General features: G+C 52.4%; 1 protein-coding gene across 1 annotated transcript in view; it reads right to left on the reverse strand.

The window, feature by feature from the left end:
- Positions 1-1,125: 1,125 nt before the first annotated feature.
- chd7 (chromodomain helicase DNA binding protein 7) overlaps positions 1,126-21,392 on the reverse strand; it is a 49,678-nt gene continuing 29,411 nt past the window's right edge. Inside the window, exons 7-38 of the mRNA XM_023818209.2 lie at positions 21,335-21,390; positions 20,644-20,758; positions 19,703-19,786; positions 19,456-19,593; positions 19,201-19,322; positions 18,547-18,790; positions 18,209-18,385; positions 17,970-18,113; positions 17,070-17,340; positions 16,532-16,742; positions 16,023-16,218; positions 15,760-15,927; positions 15,292-15,471; positions 15,045-15,155; positions 14,155-14,360; positions 13,554-13,753; positions 12,825-12,984; positions 11,451-11,540; positions 11,025-11,128; positions 9,186-9,315; positions 9,014-9,086; positions 8,874-8,931; positions 8,556-8,787; positions 8,261-8,469; positions 7,396-8,151; positions 7,103-7,248; positions 6,182-6,412; positions 5,371-5,799; positions 4,490-4,717; positions 4,117-4,257; positions 3,552-3,656; positions 1,126-3,441 (exon numbers count right to left, since the gene is read on the reverse strand). Coding sequence (XP_023673977.2) covers positions 2,455-3,441; positions 3,552-3,656; positions 4,117-4,257; positions 4,490-4,717; positions 5,371-5,799; positions 6,182-6,412; positions 7,103-7,248; positions 7,396-8,151; positions 8,261-8,469; positions 8,556-8,787; positions 8,874-8,931; positions 9,014-9,086; positions 9,186-9,315; positions 11,025-11,128; positions 11,451-11,540; positions 12,825-12,984; positions 13,554-13,753; positions 14,155-14,360; positions 15,045-15,155; positions 15,292-15,471; positions 15,760-15,927; positions 16,023-16,218; positions 16,532-16,742; positions 17,070-17,340; positions 17,970-18,113; positions 18,209-18,385; positions 18,547-18,790; positions 19,201-19,322; positions 19,456-19,593; positions 19,703-19,786; positions 20,644-20,758; positions 21,335-21,390 — 6,702 coding nt within the window. The 3' untranslated portion in view covers positions 1,126-2,454. The remainder of the gene's footprint in view (positions 3,442-3,551; positions 3,657-4,116; positions 4,258-4,489; positions 4,718-5,370; positions 5,800-6,181; positions 6,413-7,102; positions 7,249-7,395; positions 8,152-8,260; positions 8,470-8,555; positions 8,788-8,873; positions 8,932-9,013; positions 9,087-9,185; positions 9,316-11,024; positions 11,129-11,450; positions 11,541-12,824; positions 12,985-13,553; positions 13,754-14,154; positions 14,361-15,044; positions 15,156-15,291; positions 15,472-15,759; positions 15,928-16,022; positions 16,219-16,531; positions 16,743-17,069; positions 17,341-17,969; positions 18,114-18,208; positions 18,386-18,546; positions 18,791-19,200; positions 19,323-19,455; positions 19,594-19,702; positions 19,787-20,643; positions 20,759-21,334; positions 21,391-21,392) is intronic.

Consider the following 21,392-nt stretch of genomic DNA (forward strand, 5'->3'; position numbering starts at 1 on the left):
TAACTCGGCCAAGGCCCGACAACGGAGCTCTGAGGCACGCTGGCTCGTGCACCGGCTCTGCTCCGGTTCGCTGGCAGGAGTCGCGTGGTGCCAATCTCCACAGAGGGGAAGTGAGCTTGCAGAGAGCCCATATGCCTGGGACAAAAGGAGGCGGGCAGAGAGCCGAAACAAACGCTCGGGCATGAGGACGCAGCACTGCGCGAACGGGCACACACACACACACACACACACACACCCCACCCACCCACACACACACAGGAAAAGCACATCGCAGAGACTCTGCAAACAAACTGCATCGTGACGATTTTACGCAAGGAGGAAATGGATGCGCGCGACCGTCTAGACCATTCATTAGTTGTCTAGACGACAGTTTTTTTTCCCTCTTTTTTTTTTTCGGGTGACCACAGATGGACTCAGCGGCAGTCCGGTCATGGCACCGGAACGTGATGAAGTGAGATTTACAGCTTGGATTCACATTACAGATGGAGCCCCAATATTACTCACTGTCGCAACCAACCTGTCCCTGTTTAAAGGCTCAGGGAAGGGAGGGGGCTATGAGGGTGGGGGTGCAACAAACTACTAATTTGTCTAATAATGGACACAGCAGCTGGCCAAAATGGGTGACCATAGTAAGGTAGCAGAAAGCCATATGCTCCGTTTCCGGGGCAGTCGATGAAAACCTTGGAGCTGAACAGGTCATCCGAGGGATTCTGGAGCTTCTTGAAGGAGGGACATGATGTTCTGTTAGGCAAGGGTTGAGGCGGACAGACCTCGAATGCACGAATGTCCTCAGGGCTGCCGTTTTTACAGTCTACTTCCAAGGGCTGATAAAATCTTGCTCAAAGGTTTGTGAACCGTTTCAAAGCAACCTGCTCACTCTACAGGACCATCTTCAAAAGGGAATCGGTTAAGAAGATTCCTGTGCCAAGGTGGTTGCACGTCCAGCCCAGGACGAGGCCAAAAATTTGCTTTGGAGTAAGTAAATTGAGGCAGCGCAATGTTGCTGAGCAAATCTTGACATATCGAACAACCATTTTAATTCAATGGCCCAAGGACACAAAATGATTGTTACATAAATGAACCCACAAAGCACTGCCAAAACCTCAGAACACACACAAAGGAATGTAACATTTTTAAAAGTCTTTTATTGGAAAATAGAGGAAATTAAATAGACAACGTACAATAGATGGTTTGGACAAATGACCCTGCTCAGGAATAAAGGCCGCAGGGAGGGAGCTAGCTGGTGAGCAACGTTAAATCAGAACGTCGGCATTCAGTAGCCTGGAGCTGGTCATCCAATCCATTAGAGTTCTTAGGGGAGAAACAAATCCAGTGAAAGAATCCAGCCAACTAATAGCAACCCCTAGTCATCCTGTAATCACCGGGAACTGCCTCGTTTCATCTGAGCGACCAACTAGTGCGCCGTGGGTCATTCCCGAAGACAGAGACCTACAGAAAAGACCACATACATTCTGATTTGGTTTCCTAGATGAATATCGTGGGTCATTTTTATTAAAAGCTTCACTACAGTTGGCAGCAATTTACATTTTTATCATACATGGTTTCAAAAACAAGACATCACAGAGAAAAATAAGGGGGAAAAAACATTTACAAGTCATGTCTGTAAACTTCAAGGCTAGAATTGAGGTAATGCTGTTCAGCTTTGTGGCTAAAGTAACAAAAAGTCCTTTCAATAAGAGAAATGTACCTGATTTTTTTCAGTTTATACCAGTGCATGAAGACGAGAAATTGACTGTAGTATTTATTTTTTTTTTTAAACTTTTTGACTTTTTAATTTCATCAATCGTGCCACCACCCTCCCGGCATCGCTTTGAGAATAACCCGACCGTCAGCAGCTGCCTTAGTTATTGCTGTTTCCACAGGCTGAGCCACGCCTCTGCTGGGATTGTCAGCTTGTGAAACTGGGAACAGTCAGAGTGCTGGCATGATATGTATGAATTTCATCCTGATCTTCACAGCAAAACAATAAAAAATAATAAAAGGGTACAAAAAAGGTAAAGTTAAATATACATCTTCATGATTCCTCTCCTGCCGCAGTCACTAATGCCGTTTAAATCTGTGTCACAGGAATATTCAAACATCGCCGCGCATCGATTTCGGCGGTGGGGGTAGGGGGGCGAGGAGCTGTCAAGCGCAATTTTTGCGATTTAATTCTAAGACACCTGCGATAAGGGTGTTCACTCTCCTTGGATAATAAATAATGTGTTGCACAATACTCAGACACCAAGGAATACCCATTGTGACATCCAGGTAACATAACTGCTTCGCTACACTACATTAGACAGCTGTTTTCCATTTCATTGCCTTTGAAAACAAGAAAAAAAATTAAAAAGCCAAAATCTGTATATTTGGATATTTTACTGGCATGTAAACAGTAGGGCTAACCATTTGTCAAAAAGTTTAAAACACTTCTTGAAAGCGGGTGGGAGGAGCCTAGTCATCATCATCCTCTGCCTCTTCTCCCCCATCCAGGGAGTCCAGCTCCTCGGCCGGGCCCAGCTCATCCTCCAGCAGCGAAGACTCGGCAGTCTTGTTCTGGCTCTCGTCCGTGTCGCTGTCCTCCAGTACGTTCTCCCCGCCCTCTGCCTTTGCCTTGGCGCTGGGCTCTTTGCTGGCCGCCTCATCCTCCTCTTCCCCGCCGGGCCCGGCTCCGGCTCCCGCCATGGCGCTCTGCAGTCCGGCCAGCGTGGCCTGGTTGAAGCCGGGTAGGGCCAGCCCCCCCAGGCTGGGCGGGAGGAACATAGAGGGATAGAAAAGGCCTGGGGCCATGGTCGACAGGAGGAAGGGGTTGAAGGCCAGAGGGTTGGTCGATATGCCGGCGGCCGCGGCGGCTGCAGCTGCAGCAGCGGCAGCCGTCGAGTTGATAGAAGCCTCCCCATTGGGCTCGGCCGTGGCGCCTTCGGAGGTCTTCTCCGAGTCCTTTGTCTCGCCCTCTTCCTCGCTCTTCTTCTCATCAGTCTTGGCGACGGACCCTTCCTCGGGCTCAGCCGGGCTGGCTGCCGAGGCTCCGCCAGACACGGCCGTGGCGGCGGCAGCAGCGGCCGTCAGGTTGTTGTTGAACAGGCCGCCTAGGCCAAAGACGTTGGGCAGGCCGGCCATGCCTGGCAGCATGAGGGGCAGCATGGCGGAGGCGTGCTTGGCGTCGCCCCCGGCCGCGGCCGCCAGGCCCGGCGGGAAGCCCATGAGGCCGGCCAGCTGCAGGCTTTGCAGGCTCTGCAGGTTCTGCAGGCTGGCCAGGTCCATGCCTCCGAACAGGCTGCTCATCAGCAAGGGGTTGATGCCCGAGGACGAGGCCGCGGCCGCCTGCGCCGCTGCGCGGGTGATCTCACTCTTTGGTCTCCTGCCTCTGCGTCTGGTTCCCTCCTCACGCACCACCGGCCCAGTCAGAAGACGGTCAAACATGGACTCCGGAAGGAAGCCCTGTAAGCAGAAGATTCACACATGGCGCATTGGACCCCCTATTGGATACCACAGCTCACGCCTCACTAGACACAAAGACGGGAGTGTCAAGGCATGGACACTATACTGACCGACTGCTTGACTATGTCGGTCCAGTCTGGGGATATTGCAAACTCTGGGTTTTCTTCAAGCCACCTTGGCAAGTCCTTCATAGGTGGGGCCATAGCTCCTCCCATCTAAAAGGCATGAGAAGAGATAAGTCTCAGTCCAGTCTTAGTCAAAAATAACCTTTTCAGGTCTCAGTTCTCTTCTACATTCTCATTTATTAATTTGGCAGGCACTTTTTTTCATAGTGACATACAGGTGAGGCAGAAACTATACAACAAGCATACAGTTGTCAAGGAGCTAACTCTGGTAGTGCTAGTAGACTCAGTTTCCAATGAGGGACCAGTAACAAAGACAGGAAACACAGCCACAAACACTGCTTAGAGCCTCACAATAGAAACAGCAAAATCAGTGATCAACCGTCTATTCAGATCAGGCTAGTACTGAGGGTGATGTACAAAAAAGAAGCACCCAGTAATGCCAGGCAAAAGCGTATCAACAGGGCAGTCAATGAAGACAGTGAGCTGGAAAGGGTCCATGGTGAGGAACTGAGGTCAGTTGAAGTGTTTCCGGAAGAGGAGATCAACTTACCTTTTTCCCGTTTCTCCGATTCACCACCGGCACCCGCTCCTCACCAGTCAGGGTATTGATGTCGATCTTGTTGGGATTGCGACACCGGTGTCGTTTCTGTTTGGGTTTCTGGAACGGCGAGAGGAGATGGTCCTCATTCTTCTGGAAGGAGACAAGATGCTCAGGTCAATGTACAATACCATAGTGACATAAGGGGAAAAGCTCACAAAATAGTAATTTAACACTGAATTACTCTACACAATTCAATGAGGAAGTTACTCAATGTTTTGACCATCAAAAGAACCTAAAGGAAATAGCTATTATAGTTGTCCTCTTTCCCCTGTGGTTTTTGTGACCTGCTCAATGATTAAATCCAAGCAAGCAGAAAACCTACTGGTAGAAAACTTGGCATGTCAACAGTATAATTCGGGTGCTGGTTTAGCCACTCAATCAGGTCCTTGTTGGTGGGGGCGTCCTCTCCCACCAGCCGGCTACCATCCTCTCTATTGATGACGGGGATGTGGGCGTTGGGGTCGAGCTGGCTGGGGGATGGAATGTTTCTCTGGTGCTGTGGCAGCATGTGCACGCCATCCACATAAACTTTGGTCACTTCTGAATCCTCCTGCAAGTAACACACAGATCCCGACCTTCATTAGTCTGAAGCACACCTATCCACACCACCCCCTCATCCCTCCTCACAGTTTGCTGCCGGGTTGCATCACAGCTCTCGACGCTACAGCATCTGGCCTCATCTTTATCATCATCCCACACTGCAAATTTTCAGCCCCTTTAGCCAGGTTCTCATCTTGATCTTAGAAATTACATTTACAACTTCACCTTTTGTCCTCACATCGGTTTCGCCCAACTTTTTTGAAAATAGGCCAACATAATCGGCTGAACTTTTTCATTTCTGATAGATCATTTCATCATAATATGCTCCCCACTGACAACCAACAGCGAGCCCCCCCCCCAAATGAGGCATGGCAGCCAGGCTCGAAATTTAGCTCTCAATACCAAGCCTAATGCTTTATTGCTAAAACGAACAATAACAGATGTCGAGAGAAGCTGTATTAGCAGTTTAATGACATTTGCACACGAAGCTCCTACACCCCAGAGCTTATTTTCATTGATTAAAACGCTCATGGTAACAGTTCCAAAAAAATGAACATGATTAATAAATCAAGTGTGGACAAAGTATAGCACATTCTAAACTGAGAAACCTAAACATTTCTTCAGCCCTTGTCTTACATCCATCCATGCGCTCGTTGAACTTACTGCATTCAGTGCTGCCCTCTTGTTACCCATAAAGAGAAGGTCCAAGCCCTCTACATTTTTCCTACGGCCCCTCCTCCTCTTCATGGGCAGGTCCCCCTCCAAGAAGGAGCCGTTCATGAGGTGCCGGGTGGGGGTCCCTGAGAGCCCTGCTTGCAGCAGCTCCATTTGAGTTTTGAAGGCATCAACGGGCGGGTTGGAGGCATTGGCCAAGAGAAACTTGGAGGAGAGGTCTGAGGTAGAACTGGTGGCCTCCTGCAAGGCTTTAGTCAGGTCCACGGCATGCTCATGGCCGTCGGCAGCATGGGACTCCCTCAGCTGCGCCACCATCTCCATCAGGTTCCTGCGCTTGGCTGCCCGCTCCGCCTCGATCTCCACCTTCCTCCTCCGTCGCCGGCGCTGCCGGGGAACCGTCATGCTCAGCATCTCGTCCTGTGGAATGGAAGTTGTTACTTTTGGGGCAAGGAATGGCCCAGCTCTCAGTTTAACCTTCAGCAAGTGGCCTCGAGTTTACTATGTTACTCTCAAGAGTCCTGGCAAACTGAAGAAATTTAGACTACAAACAGTAGAATGAAAAGACCCATTTCTTAAGGCCATAAGAATTCATTGATTCATAATCACCAGCTCCCAACGACCATCATAGTGTTAGTCATTGACCAGAAACTCTGAATGGATGTTTATGAACAATGCTTCACTGATGCCTTACAATCAGAACGGGTTGTCTACATAGCCATTTATGAGGAACTAGTTCTAGCTACGAGGTTTCTCAGCAGACCAGCATGTAGCCCATGTCATCAGCGAGGCCCCAACTTGCCTTGGCCATCTGTGGGGAGAGGGTGACGTCTTCACTGCCGCTATAGCTGGCCTGGCCCACCATGGAGAGCTCGGCGAAACTGCGTCTTTGCAGGGGGCTGTCGGAGGCAGTGCTGGGCACGTAGCCGGGCAGCAAGCCCGGGAAGTCAAACAGCTGGCGTCGGTTGGCGGGCCACTTCCCCTTGACCACAGCCTCACAGATGTTATCCAGGCGGTTGATCATCACCCTGTCCTGCAAAGCAGAGCCAACAAACCTAAATTCAGTTACGGCACTGGAGGCCGCGGGCGGGAAAGCGTCCTTGTCTGCAGACACTGCAGTCAGCAGTGTTTTCTGTCTATCTTCATTTATTTGGTTTCAGAAGAGCACTGAAAAGGCCTAACTGACTTACCCCTAGGACATGGAGGGCAGTAGGACGGGAGGGCTTTGACTGGCAGATCAGACAGACGATTGATTCAATGCAAAAACTAGGTTACATTTAACCACAGTGCTCGTCAGGAGAGACCCTAGAAAAAGCATGTCAGGCTCACCCAACCTACTCTTAAACGTGCCGCAGGATGTTGTTACACCAAGGCCAAAACACAGGATCTGCAGGCTGGATGTAAACATTCTGCACTTAAAGGCTGGCTTTCCCTCCTTCGTTGCAGACTCCAAACTGGCAGCTCCTTACAGCAACCCTAATAGCTGACCCACTTCCCATCTGGCATGTCCCAAAAGATCAAAACAGCAGCTCTGATGCATGGAGCCCAAGCCCGGTAGTGGATAGTTGCATTTATCTAGGGCTTTTCCTTCAAGGATCAACACTCAAAGGCCAACAAATTTAGGATTTTTGTATGCAGCGGGAGACCCTAACTTGCAAGGTTGCGTTTTTGTCATGCTTGGGCACCAAACACACTCAACTTTATACCAGGGGCGTGAGCTCACCTTGGGCCAGAAGGAGAACGAGAAGGAACGCTCGGGGAGGGCTTGTGCGTCCTCGGCATAGAAGCAGTCTCGAGTCTCATCACGGGCTGTGCTCAGAGACGCAATGCTTTCCTCGTCAAAGTTCTTCCCCTGAGAGGCTGGGCCAGCTGCAGACGACAGCACAGTAAGATATGACCCACTGCCTAAAGTAAGAGTTTCTGTGTTATGAATCAGCACACAACACAAAGTTAAGCAAACAGTCCTATAACAAACACAAAATGATTTAACAACCTTTATTTTGCTACATCAACTACCTTCAGCGTGGGAAGATTCCTCAGACTTGTCATCCTCATCCATCTTGTCTTCATCCTCCTCCTCAGAGCCTTTTTCAGACAGCGACTTGGGTTCCGACGACAAAACCTCTGCATTTTCCTGGACTTCTGAGGGTTCCTGGGCCTCTGGTTCCTCCCCCTCCTGGTTGGCTTTCAGAAAGGCACTGTCCCCTGCCTCGAGCTCAGGCTCAGTGGGCTGCTCCTTGACCTCTCCATCGATTGAGGGCTCCAGGTCATCCTTCACTTCTTCCTTGGGAGAGCAGGCTAAGGGCTTCTTCTCCTCCTTAGTTACATCTTCAAGCTCCCCTTCTGCCTGGGTCTCTCCATCTTCAGTCTTTATAGATGGTTCTTTCGGGAGCTCCGGCTCCTCTTCCTTCTTAATAGGGGCTGCTGGAGTGAGGGGCTGATCGGGATGCTGGTAGGGGGTCCCGACACCCTTCACCTGAGCAAAGCGCCGGTGCGCCTCTAGGAAGCTCAGCTCAGGGTCATTGAGGATGTGGTAGTCCGTACGGCTCACGCCGTGCTTCGAGGCACCAATCAGCAGGTCACGGTCGTGCCGGCCACACTCCCACCACTCGGGCAGCTCAGGACTGGCCTGGCACAGGCGAAGGCGTGTCTCCAGCTCTGGGTGTGGCAGCACTTGCTCGCGGATGCGGCGCAGCAGCTCAATGCGATACAGTGTACGGGATGCGCGCTCTTCCGTGATGGGGTCCATGAGGATGGTGGGATCAGGTGGTTCTGCATGGGCAGAAGTACAGCGGTTTAACAATGTGGCTGATGGGAAATCCTGAAATGTGATCTAGTATCTCAAAGCTGTAGGCAGGGGGTGAACAAACAGAACTCATACCCTCCTCCGGCTTGATGGGCATGCGACACACCCTTTTGCACATGGCCACAAAGGCGAAGAAGTACTTCTCCAGGCTCTCATCAGTCTTCTTGTCCAGGCGAGCAAAAGTTCGGAACTGGTTCCAGTCGAAGCGCTGCTTGCGGGAGTCATACATGACGCCAAAGGTCGACACCACGCGATAGAAGTCCGCCTCCTCCCTACGGGTCCACCTGGTGGAGGATAGCAAGCAGGTGCAGAGTGAAAATAGGTACACGGTTACCGGGAGGAGGGGGAGAGAGACAGGAAGATGACTCACTTCTGCCGTCGCTCGGTGATGATGGCTTCTCTCTCGGCTACCATGGCCCGCACCTCCTCCCGGGGGCGCCTTCTCCGCCTGTCCGTCCGGGTCATGGCCTCCTGCCGCATCTGCTCCCGCTTGTATGTGCGCTGGTAGGCCGTGATGAGGCGCCGCAGGCGGGTTGTCAGCGCCGAGCTGCTGGGCCAGTACAGGTTGCCCAGTTCCTGGCTCTCGTTAGCCTTCCTTGCAGCTTCACAGTAAGGACACAAATGTCACAAGTGACCCCCACTTTGGGTGTTAAAAAAAAGTTTTGCTGCTGATTAGAGACAAACTCACCAATGTTATCACCATCAATGACCTCTTCCTTATCATCTAAGGGCGAGTCTGCAAATTCCTAAATTAGGGAGAAGATGGGGGTGTTCAGTACACAACGGCGGTACAATGACGCAATGCAGATGGCCGAGTCGTCCACTCACATCCATCTCATCTTTGAATGCCATCCTTGCCGGCTTGTATTCCGGATCGTCCTCTTCACGGTCAAAGTCACCTCTGTGGGGGGGTTCAGGGGGCAAAGATGGCGTCGGCAGAGATTAGGGAGCGAACAGGAAACAAAGGGAGGGACAGAATGCGAGCGGAGGCCCATCTCACCCGTCAGCGCCATCTGCCATCATGTCGGCTCCCCTCTGTTCAGCAGCGAAGGCCTTGGCGTCAGGCATGCCCACCCGCTCCAGGAAGCAGAGCGCTGGGTCCGCGCGCATGGAGTTGTACTTCTCGTATCCTGAAAGGCCCACAGCAGAGCTGGTGTGAGCATGGCGGGCATGGGCTAAGCGTGGGCCCGCAGTGGGCAAACATGGCTGTTTAGACGTAAACGAGGCTTGTTTTCCCCACAAACAGCACTAGGAGGCTGCCAGAGCCAGCCAGAACCAGAGACTCTCAGAAGGAAGAGTAAAGATATGGTTGTCCTTTCGCCGGAGTTGTCGGCAACGCTCAGATCAGCGAGCACAGAACCCCGTAACAGACCTCCTACCGGCAGGCCCAAGGCTCCATAAAAAAATCCAAATAAAAGGAGCAAGACAAAGGCTTCCCCCATTGTTTGCTGACAATTTCTCTAAGGTCTTATAAGAGACACATCCGCGGGAACCACAGGAAACCGGCTGGCGGCAGGGGGTTGGGAGCAGGGACAGGGAGCCGTGACCGAGCATTTTCCCGCCACTGGCCTCTTTCTGGGGCAGTGCTCGGGGGATTAACTCATTGGTCGGAGGGTGCTAGCTTTCTGTCCCGCGACGCAGTTTCCGCACGCTGCCTCCCCGGCAGTGTAAACAGGCCTAAAAATAAATCAAGTCTGAGTGGAAAGACTGGAAAGGTCATCCAGAGCGCCGAGCGGGTCCGGCGTGCCCTTTGCACAAAGCCGGCTCATGACTAATTTAGGCAGAAAAGCACTGATATCGACACATGCGTCTGATTTGGGGGGGAGGGGGGGGGGGCATCTCGAAAGTAATTTATTTAGCTCGCCGATCACGAAGAAGCAAAAAAAAAGCAAAAAAAATAAATAAACGAGACAAAACCTTGAAAACAATAGCCAGAGTTAAGGGAGGGGGTGGCAGGATCCTGGAGGTATGAAAGAAGTACACCAGTTAAAAGGGAGGGTGGGGAGAGAGCAAAGCACACCCACACAGAAAGGGGAATACACGTTAGAACTACCCAGGCAGAACAGATTTCAAGCGGCAGATCCCGATGGCACACTGCGGGGAGATGATTACCAGACTGGACCAACTTCAGCCGAGCCTACGATCAGACGACCTGTGCAGCACAAGCCCCCCCCCCCCCAATAAACCTAGCCGAACCCTTGTTTTCTACTCTCTCCCACCAGAACATCATATTTCAATTAGGATTTATACCGTGACATATCGCCTCTAACTGCTGTAGAGCCCGGAGCCAAACTGTAATCATGAAAGGGGGTCATAAGTGGCAGCTCGTTCCCCGCGGCCCGTCGGATCCTCTGAGAGCTCCCTCTGTGACCCCGGCTGAATCGGGATTATGATTAGGGGGCTGGCCCACTGTATACATCACTGCCGCACCGCGTCACAGGGGCCCCCTTGGAGTTAACAAGGCGGCCTCCCGCCCGGGGGGGTCTTGGTGCTGACATTTGGTGAAATACTGCTTTGGAAAGAAGCCCGCGAGCCATTTGTGTAGATTAATAACAGAGGTTACAGCCAGTGGCAACGGACGCTACGCTGGTGAGAGGAAGCGAGCATGCTGAGAGCGAGCGCCGCTGTTAGGAGCGCCACTCCAGGCTGTCACCCTCATTTAAAGAAAAACACCCCAGCATCAAGTGGCTATTTAACTGTAGTGTGAAGCCTGAACTACTCCTCCCCCCATGGCTCTGGGTAAACAAAAGCAAAATATCAGGGTGGGCTAAATCCAGAGCTTAAAAGGTATGGTACACCACCACCACCACCACCCCCGAACCCCACTGGGGCCACAAACCATGTTTGAAGACTCCAATCAGAAGGGATTTATCTGCCTCCCGGTCCCACCAATCGGTGGGCACCTCGGCGTGGAACGGCTGTGGGATCCACACGTCGATGTCGCTGTGGAGAAACACATGGAGAGGCGGATTCACTCGGGTGTGGAATCTCAGATCATGACGGCATGCCAATTGGGGAGGGGGGTGCTGTTTTTTTCCCCCCCATGTTACGCTGGTGTGACGTGGATGTAGTGAGGCTGCTGGACTCCCCGCTAACCAGCCCAGCAGACGGGGTCCTGAAGGTGAGTGCTATTACAGATGAAACAGTCCATGTAGGATCTGAATATAAACACGGCAGAAGGGCGGCGGCACACGTCACAAAGGGCTGCAGACGACACGCCCAGAAGAGGTGGGGGGGAGCAGAAGGGGGCGTGACAGGAACCAACCTTGAGTCTGCGCCCTCTAAGATGCGGTCCGCCTGGTCGCCGATGACTTCTTGCCTGAGATAGTAGAGCATGCGGACTCGCAGCAGGACTCTGAGGAGGCAAGGTGGGGGGGGGGAGGAGGGGGGGAGGAGGGGGGAGGCAGAGAAGTTCTTAACTTTGGGACTGTTTGCCAACAGTAGCTCTTGGCATCTGCTACAGTTCATCCATCATCCTGCCAAGGCTTATTAGCCATGCTGTATGGTAGGCTTGAAGCATGACAGATGGTGGCACATAATCACCTCTGCGTGGCGCCGCGCGCTGGCTTCCAACAGGTCTGCCTGGCAACGGGCTGCCGTGCCGCGCGGGCGGGCGGGCGCGCCGAGCCGCGGCGAGGAGGGGAGAGCGGCACGCGGCCGGGCCCCGTTTCATTTATTTCTACCTAATGCAGTTTGTGAAGTTCGGACACGTCCTGCCAGAGCCTCGCAAGTACAGAGGCGAGTTTGTAAACAGCCGAGCAGATGGCTGGCAGCGAGCGCCCGGCTTCATTATCTTGCGAGGTTCCCTCAGCTGCCCGGCCCGCTCCGGCGTGTCTGGAGGCTCGTCAGGAGACGCCACCGCCAGCCCCAGCTTTCTCTGCGACACGATGCCTGGATGGGATACCTGGACGTAGTGTCCGACTCCTCCCCCCCCCATCCCCCACCCCCCCCAAAACAAACGGGCAGAATCCAAAGCCTCTTTTCATAAAGCATCGCGACAGCGTGAAATATCGGCGCCCCCCACGGGTGGCTACGTTCATAACCATTCGGCAAGCAGCGAGGCGGTTGATGAAAGCAGCACATATCAGGGCTCCTTCCAGCGTGGCGTACATGTGTGCCAAAAAAAAAAAAAAAGCCCCTCAGCCCCCTGCTCGCTCACTACCACACGCCCCCTTCCGCCCCCACCCCGCCCCCGGCTCCAGGGCACCAGGCCTCTGTCACGTTATGGAAGTGTGTGTGGAGGGGGAGGGGGGCAGGTGGGCCTTTTTCCGACAGCACACGTTTGGGGACAGACTCCACACACAGTTTGGGGCAAGTTTTGGGGAGCAGAAAAAAAATCTTGAAGGAAAAAAAAAAAACACAAAGCACTTCAACAAGGAAAAAGAAGCACGGAAAGCAAACAAAGGAGTGAAATAAATCGCCCCGCAGGGGCATGAGGCGCCACCTCGACAGCAGCCCGTCACCTCGCACACGATGCAACCCAGACGGCAGTTTGAAAACAGCGGATTTACACGCCGCCGGCTGCTTGACAGGGTGCCAGGGAGGCGGGGCTGCACACGCACGCGCGCACACACACACGCGCGCACACACACACACACACACAAAGACGCGCGCACACAGGAGCACCAGGCCGCCTTACTTGTTGCAGTGGTGCTTCAGGTGCTTCTTGTAGCTGTCCTCCTGCAGCAGCGTGTCGGGGTTGCAGCTCGCCAGCCAGTCGGCCTGCCTCGTGTACGGCTGTGCCACCTGGCTCTTCACCTTCTTCCCCTTGCGACCCCTGGGCACCGGAGCGGACAACCCTGTGGCGAGCGACGGCGAGGGTGAGGTAGGGGAGACGCAGCCACACCCCCTTTCCCCTCCTGGGATGCAGGGGTCAAACGGCCTCCACACAAGCAGGCCGACCTGCCCCAGCCCCCCAGTAACCACCTCTGGCGAATCAGAGCATCTGTACAACACGCTATATTAATCCGTGATTATTCACCCTGATAAATGGGATCTGCCAGCGCCGCATGCTGCCATTGGAGTATCGATCCCCCCCCCACCCCCCAGTATCCAGAGCTCAGACGAGGCCCTGCCTGTCATACATACACCACACAGTCATAGTACCTGTGATTTAACAGACTCGGCCGGATGAGAGTGAGCGAAAGCATTAAGGCGGCAGGCCTGAAACTCGACCGCGGGCCCCTCGATCTCAGAAATGTAGAAGAGGTCGCTCGTTCAATTTCCTCTACACATAATCGTGTAACAGAGTCATCTCGAATTGGGTCATGGCCCTCCAATGTCATTTTTAGCACGGGGAGGGCTATGTGGACAGTGTGTATTCAAGGCAGTCAGCATGTATGGGGGTGGGGGGGACAGCACAACGCACCAGAATGGTTGAGCAGGGCCCGGGTCTGGCCGTCCTCCGTGGGGGTGATCAGGTCCCAGATGAAGCCCTTGATGTTCTCGTCACCCCTGTAGTGGTGCAGGCAGTAAACGAGCAGGGCTCTGCAGATGGTCTCCACATCCTGCTCCTTCAGGGGGCGCTTGTAGCGGCCATGGCACAGGATGTCATTCCAGCGACCCCAGCTATAGGGGAGGGGGGGGGGGGGGGCAAGAGGGAGGGCTGGAGTTAACCTCAAGGTTTTGAAAATGGGAAAAAAATTTTGAAAAACCCTCTGTAATCCTTCACACAGATGGACAGACCAGGTTGCGTGTGTGAAAAACAGAAAAACGCAGTGCAAGAGTGGGAATTAGAGATTACAGGAGGAACAAAAAAAAATATTCTTTGTTTAATCTGAGGATACAAAGGAGGTTTACATTTGGCCCAGCAGACGGGTCTACAGCTTTATTAATATGCAGTCAGTGTATTTTTTTTTTGGGGGGGGGGGGCACTGGAGAAGGCAGAAAGAAACCCTCTGTGCACATCACACCTGGCAGAACCCCCCCAGTTTCCCCATTTCTGGCCCCCGCTGGCCCAGCCCACTCACCCATACACCAGCAGGTTCTTTTCGACTCTGAAGCACTCGCTGCGGGGGTAGCCCTGTGACCTGTCCACTGGCCGCCTCGGCTTGACCATGGGCCGCTCCTCCGAGTCGCTCTCCAACTCAGAGAACTCCATCATCTCTTCCTCCTTCACCGAGCTGTAATGCCGGGTCTGCTTGCGCACGCGCGGTGTGTCGATCACCAGGTTGTTCTGCACGGACAGACACGCGCACACACACAGGACCAGGACTTTAACGTGTGGCAGGATGTTGGGTCTCATCAAGCTATAATTCTCCCTTTTACCTCTAAATCTCTGATAGATTCGGTCTGAAAGGCAATAACTTAACATTAGATTTCACTGACGGTACCAACCTCAGGGACAGCAGCAGAATACTAAAGTATTGAGTATCACGCTGATACTCAAGGCCTTCAAGGTAAGCCAAATGGTGAAACTGGGGTGCAGGCAAAACTCCTAATACTCCTCTATTAAAATAATAATAATAATAAAAAAGGCTAGTAATGGTCGCTCCAAATCCTATTAATGGGAAGGACATTCATAATTACAAAGGGAACCCTAAAGTCAAGATTAAACAATTCCGCCTGAGCCCAATTACAGAAAATATGTCCCTCGCACCACCAGCTCGGGGAAATGCCCACATTAATTATGCGCATATGGTGAATTTACGAGGCTGACGCCACCCAGCGTAATGTAACGTCCCGGGGCTGGATTTTCCCATTTCAGGTTTATGCGTTACGAGGTGAAGGCGTGTAAATGGGAGACCCGCCTGCGTCAAATGTCAAGCAGGTAATGTATGAGGGCGGCGCGTGTGCAATTACGCCGACTGCAGGGCCCTAAATCCTGTCGCCGCCGTCAGACTCACGCACACATACTTACCCTCCCGTGAATGGCGTCCATGTCGAGCTCTGCCTTTTTCGCCCACTTCTGCCAGAAGTCGGGGTCTTCTAATGAAATGTCAGTCCTATTCCCAGATGAAACAAAGCTGGCCTTCGAGGGGAAATGGAAGACGACAGAGTCAGGGTTACTCAACGGAATGGCAGATGTATTCCATATTCTCCAGAAGTGCAACCTTGAGGTTTGAGGCTTGGGACAAGCTTCTCCCAGCCACATCTTTGAAGGGTACCTTAGCGAAAGTGGACCCCTTCCCCTCAGACTCGATGGTGATGGTCTGAGTACGCCTCTGGAGGATCTGGTCGATGTCCTCCTCGCAGAACTTGGAGCCCTCGTCCTCCTCGTCCATCAGAGCACCGTAGGCCCCCTTGCGCAGCAGGTCCTCGATCTCCTTCTTGGAAAGCTGCTGGACCTGAGACAAGGAGGCGCTTCGATGAATACATCAAAAACTCCTATCGAATTACATTCCCGTGAAAGCCGTCCTGCGTGCTTTCACAAACACGAGCAGATCCCCCTTTAAGCAGGGTAATCCAGAAATTAAGCTTTCCGGCGGCTTCAAACCATTTAGTCAACAAAGTAAGGCAAAATGAGACCATTTGAATGGTGCTGACTGGAGTGATCCAGACAAGGGCAGGACATTGGAGGCTGCTTGTGTAAACACACTGGGTCACTTTGGGCATTGTTTACTGCACACACTGACCCCGTTGGCGGCGTTCTCCCTGCCACTCATCGACTGGAGCACCGCCTTGTCCAGGCCCAGCTTCAGGCTGGCCTTGTCGAACATCTCCCTCTCATAGGAGTTCCTGGTGATCAGCCGGTAGATCTTCACGGCCTTGCTCTGGCCGATCCTGTGGCACCGAGCCTGAGCCTGAAAACCGGGAGGGAGGGTCAAAGGTCAGTGAGGCGCACACAACATGAAGCCGGCTTTTAGGCGACGGCAGCCGTTGGCGCGCCTGATCTCACCTGCAGGTCGTTCTGGGGGTTCCAGTCAGAGTCGAAGATGATGCAGGTGTCGGCCGCCGTCAGGTTGATGCCCAGGCCGCCCGCCCGGGTGCATAGAAGGAAGACGAAGCGGTCCGAGTCGGGCCTGGAGAAGCGGTCAATGGCTGCCTGTCGCAGGTTGCCCCGCACCCTACCATCAATGCGCTCATACGGGTACCTTAGTTGGGGGGCAAAAAAGGCAGGTTAGGGTTTAGACGCATATGCATTCTACCGCAACATGCTGAATTTAGCCAGACCATGTTACCCCTTTGGCATAATCCTCCAAGGCCATTCAAACAAATGCATTCAGGGCATCAATTAAATAAAGAGAGGGCAGAAGTACGCAGAGTCCATCTGCGGCCCCACTACAAAGTCAACTGAAAGCAGGCTGCATGTTTATTCAGTCTTTCAGATTTATTTTTTTGGGAGGTGGGTTTGGTCACAGGTCCATCTGGAGGCGGGGTAGAGGCCGGCGCAGCTCCCCGTTGTACCTCCTCTGGATGAGGTAGTCCTCCAGAATGTCCAGGCAGCGCACCATCTGGGAGAAGATCAGCACGCGGTGGCCGCCGGCCTTCAGCTTTGGCAGCAGCTTGTCGATCAGCACGAGCTTCCCAGCTGCCTGGATCATCGCCTGGAGGTGGAAATCTGGACACTCCAAGTGATGAGCCTCCCTGAACTCGTCCAGAATTTTCTCCTCGGCACCTGTGGCAGCCAGAGGGACGTGCGAACAATGGGTGAGGTTTATTAAAAATGCAGATGCCTTCTCTCGCCTGGCATGAAATTCAAGATCGCTGACAGCCCCCGCGCGTGACTCCAAACTCGCGGTGGAATTCTCAAAACGGCGAGCAGCCGAAAGCAAACCACAGAGTGAGGGGGTCAAAGGTGAAAAGGCACGTATTTCACAAACCTTACAGACTACATACATTTTCAGGTGGCAGTTGTGTACAGGGGTCAAAGGGTACAGGACAGGGGGACTGAGGTTGCACTGTGGCTCTTCACCCTCATGCAGAGGAGACCCTGGGCTCTTACCGTTGATAAGGTATGGGTGGTTACAGCACTTCCTCAACTCCATCATAGTGTTCAGTAGGTTGGGCACGTTAGCATTGCCCCCGCCTCCTCCAGCGCTGCCCTTGGACAGGAAGGCAAAGTTCTTCTCTAGGATGGCACGGTAATACTTCTTCTGGATATTGGTGAGCTCCACCTCGATGATGGTCTCCTCCTTAGGAGCCAGGTTCTTCTCCACGTCCTCCTTCAGCCGTCTCAGCATCATGGGTTTCAGGATGCCCTGGAGCTTCTGCACCTGCAAGAAGGCCGATGGCTTCGTCAACAAAATGCACAGGGAGCACATGGCCTAGGGTCTCGACAGCACACTACCATCCCATTAGCGTGAATCCATTCTGGAAAACTCTCAAAGTTATGCTCCACACAAAAGACCTGGCCCGGAAATCAAATTTTGCTTTATACTTTTATACAGTATTTATACATTTATACAATATTTACCCATATAGCTATTTCTCTGAAGTAGTTCAGGTCAAATCCCTTTATTAAAGAATATGACCACAGAGCTGTTGCTTGAACAGGTTCCATCTGGCCAATACGCAATCAGGACTTTCAGCCATGTTAAACGCACGGCCCCTTTAAGCCTTGCAAAGCAGAAGGGAAGCTCTCTTAATTGCTATGCCGTGGCTGGACGACCTTCCTCAAACCCGAGTAAGTTCCTCTTCCATAACCTGCCTACTGCTCGCTTCTCCTCCCAGATGATACTTTTCTAAAATGCCGCCTACAGCTACCGTGGAAACCACACAGCTGGTTTGCATCAGCCTGCCAGTGATCGCGGGGATTGCCTGGGAACCTGTCCTCCGGGGGACGTTTTCCGTGGCTCGGATCACACGACACCTCCGGCCGAGAAGCAAGCAGTTTTCCAGGTACCTGCTCCTCTGTTTTCAGATCTCCGAACTCCTGCATGAAAGTGGATTCTGAAGGGAATCGGTCCGGCTCCAGGAAGTTGAGCAGACTGAAAAGCTCCTCCACGGTGTTCTGCAGGGGCGTGCCAGTAAGGAGAACCTTGTGTTCCTGCAACGTGAACGCAAACATCGGCACATTAAGACCCCGATGGCTCTCGGTGGTCTGGCACAGCGCCTCCCCCGAGCGCCGGGCTCCATGCTGACCATGTCCATCATCTTGAGGCCCTCCAGCAGCTTGCAGTTCCTGTTCTTCAGACGGTGCGCCTCGTCAATGACAACACAGCGCCATTGGATGCTGCGCAGCTCAGGGCAATCTGTCAGGATCATCTCGAACGTGGTGATGATGGCATGGAATTTGTAGGCCCCCTTTATCACGCGGCCCTGGTGGGGGGGTTGGGAAGGGCGTGGGGGGAAAAAAAAAATCCACTTAAATAGGGGCAACCTTACATTTCACAAGTTATCGAGCTCACCAACAAATCTCACTTCCTGATACAGGCCCCTGCCCGGCTTCATGTTCCCTATGTGATGAAAACACAGATTACCTGGGAGTCCCTGAAGTTCATCTCGTAGGTCTGGATGGTGCGGCGGCTGGCCTGACTGCCGTGGTACACCACCACGTTAAGCTCCGTCCAAGTGCGGAACTCGCGCTCCCAGTTGGGGATGGTGGAGAGCGGCGCGATGACCAGGAAGGGCCCGTGGATCCCCTTCAGAAAGATCTCATAGAGGAACGTGATGGACTGGATGGTCTTCCCCAGGCCCATCTCGTCAGCCAATATGCAGTTACGTCTAGATGGGGAAAGTCATGGAGGTGGTGGTTCGGGAGTGGGGGGGGGGGAAATAAATCAGTGGTGGACTTGGGAACTGCCAGAGATTTTGAGCCACATGAAAACATATATTGGGCTATTCCAAACTTTTGCCACATGGTGTCCCCCCCCCCCCCCCAAGAGCAGCCTTGGGTGTCCATCTCAAGAGCGAGGAATCATTCATAACACAGACTTAAAGACAAGTTAAGCAATGAAATTGACAGGAATGAGCACTGTGGAAATACAGAAGTGGAAGCAGCACAAGCAACGAGAAAGAGCAGAGCAGAGAATGCACAGCCAATCGTGTGTCCCACTAATGGCATGCCCAGCCAATCTCACGCCCAGCTAACGGTGCGCCCAGCCAATCGCGTGGCCCACTAATTGCACACATACGTGTTAAACCAGTTGAAGAGCAGCCAGTTGAGGCCCTCCAGCTGGTATTCCCTGAGCGCATTGCCGTTCCGGTATTCCCGGGAACTCTCGGATTTCTGCCAGTCGCTGGCGGGAGGCCGCTCCTGTTTCAAATAAAACAATTCCCATTAGTGGTTTTCCAGAGACCACAAGAACACGGCCCTTTTCACCTCCCTTCCAACGGTCATGCTAAAGAGAAAATTTGGGGGTGGGGGTGGGGGTGGGGGCAGCTCTCACCGCTCGCTTCGGCTCAGGCTCCCTGGCCATAAGCTTCTCAAACTCCTCAATCTTGGTCTGGTCAATGTCCGCCTTCAGCTCCCAAGTGCTGTCTTCATAGGGGAGGGAGCACCACTTCACCAAATAGTGAGTCACAGGCTGTATGGAAGCATAATTGATAAAACACAGAGTACATGTTGTAAAAAAAATTTCAGGCAAAGGGGTTTCCCCTGGCCAGCAAGAAGACACAAATCAGAAGGCTATGTACCTCTCCATTGTCATCAGTGCTTTCAGATACGTCCAGGATGCGATCGACTTCCACGTAGTCTGGATTGAAGGGCTCGTCATCCATCTGTATGAGGTGGTGGTGGTGGGGGGGATGGGGGGTGCGGAGAGTTCCTTACCCACGTTTTGACAGCAGAACCCGCAACGCGTTAATTAAAGTGCTATGTTTTAACGGGGTGACCCCCCGGGAGGATGCACGATTCCTCGGGCCTCTTAATTATTGTGCAGGACTCCATTTGCCGTGACAGAATGTTTTAAGAATAATTGAAATGAAGTGTGAAATTACAATCCGCTAATTAGCAATAAAAGAGGCTTTCGCACAAGGCAGGCCGGTATTCCTCTACGGGAGGCGGCCGGCACAGAAATGAGAGGGGATTCCCTCTGATTTTGGGCAATATAATCTAATGGAATGTTAATTCGATTGGGCATTGGGTCCACTTTAACGCTGTTAAATGTTTAACACCGTCTCCCAGTGCCCATGCAGAAATGATCGGCATGTCATTTGTCGCTTATAACAACAATGGCAGGGAGCTTGAAAATGCTAATGAAAATACTGATGGTATAGTGACAGCAGTCTGTGTTTAATGGAGACGACCTCAGAAACAGAAGCTTCAGTTAAACCGCTACAGACTCTAAACCGGTGCAATAAAACACACAGCTGTACATGACTGACCACTGCTAAGCCCAGTTAGTCATTTTAAGTAACGCTGGTTATAATTAAATATTATAATCACACACTGATTTACTACTGTGATTCTCCTGGCTGGGACTGTGTGGTATACATGTTGCATGTGTAATAGAAAATTAAATCGACACCCTTATGGCCAATTACATTCGCAAACACAACAGAAGCGTGGTATAAACCATAAGAATCGTTCAGTAATTAGTCAGCAAGTGAGAGTGGCCAAGCTCGATGGCCCTTACCTCTGTCAGGAAAGAGTTAAGTGACTGCTTGGCCCTGAACCTCTTGACCTTCTGCTGAATGCGCTTGTCCTTCTCCAGCTCCTCCAGGTCGGCCCATCGGCAGTGCAGGTAGGAGCTGTGGGCAGGGCAGGGCAGAGCTTCAGAGGGGGGCTGACCTGACCTCACATGGCAGGGGCCACAGAGCGGCTAAATCCAGTACACTGCAACCCCCGGAAATCTAGGGCATCAACACTGCTACAGGATCGCTGGCAAGCCTAACCCAGTCACAATGAACACACTGGCACACCTCGAGTTTTAAACATCTAAATATAAAAGCAGTACTTTGTTCAGGATTCTACCCAAAATGGAAAGGTCTTCTGTAGAATCATTCTTTAAAGGGACACTATGGTATACGGCGAAGAGGTTGACCCCAGGACATCGTTTTAAAGAAACTCAGACTACGCCTATATCAGAAGTACCATCATATTTGGCCTGAGGTGCTCAGGATGCAATCGGATTTCAGCAGGAAGCTTTCTCAGACACAATCAAATAATGTTTAACAGACAGGACTGGCTATGGACAGATGCCACGAACCAGGAGGCATTTATGAGCTCTTTAATGTTGCAGTTCTTTCAGAAAGATATCCATCTACCCAGTGATAATAGAACCACATTACACGCTGTGAAAGAGCTGCGAAGAGAGGGCCACTCACAAGTTCTTGAATTTGACATAGAATTCTTCAACTTCCACTTCTTCTCCAGACTCCATCT

Source organism: Paramormyrops kingsleyae, chromosome 4, assembly GCF_048594095.1.
Source record: "Paramormyrops kingsleyae isolate MSU_618 chromosome 4, PKINGS_0.4, whole genome shotgun sequence".
In the NCBI taxonomy this organism is placed as follows: Eukaryota; Metazoa; Chordata; class Actinopteri; order Osteoglossiformes; family Mormyridae; genus Paramormyrops; species Paramormyrops kingsleyae.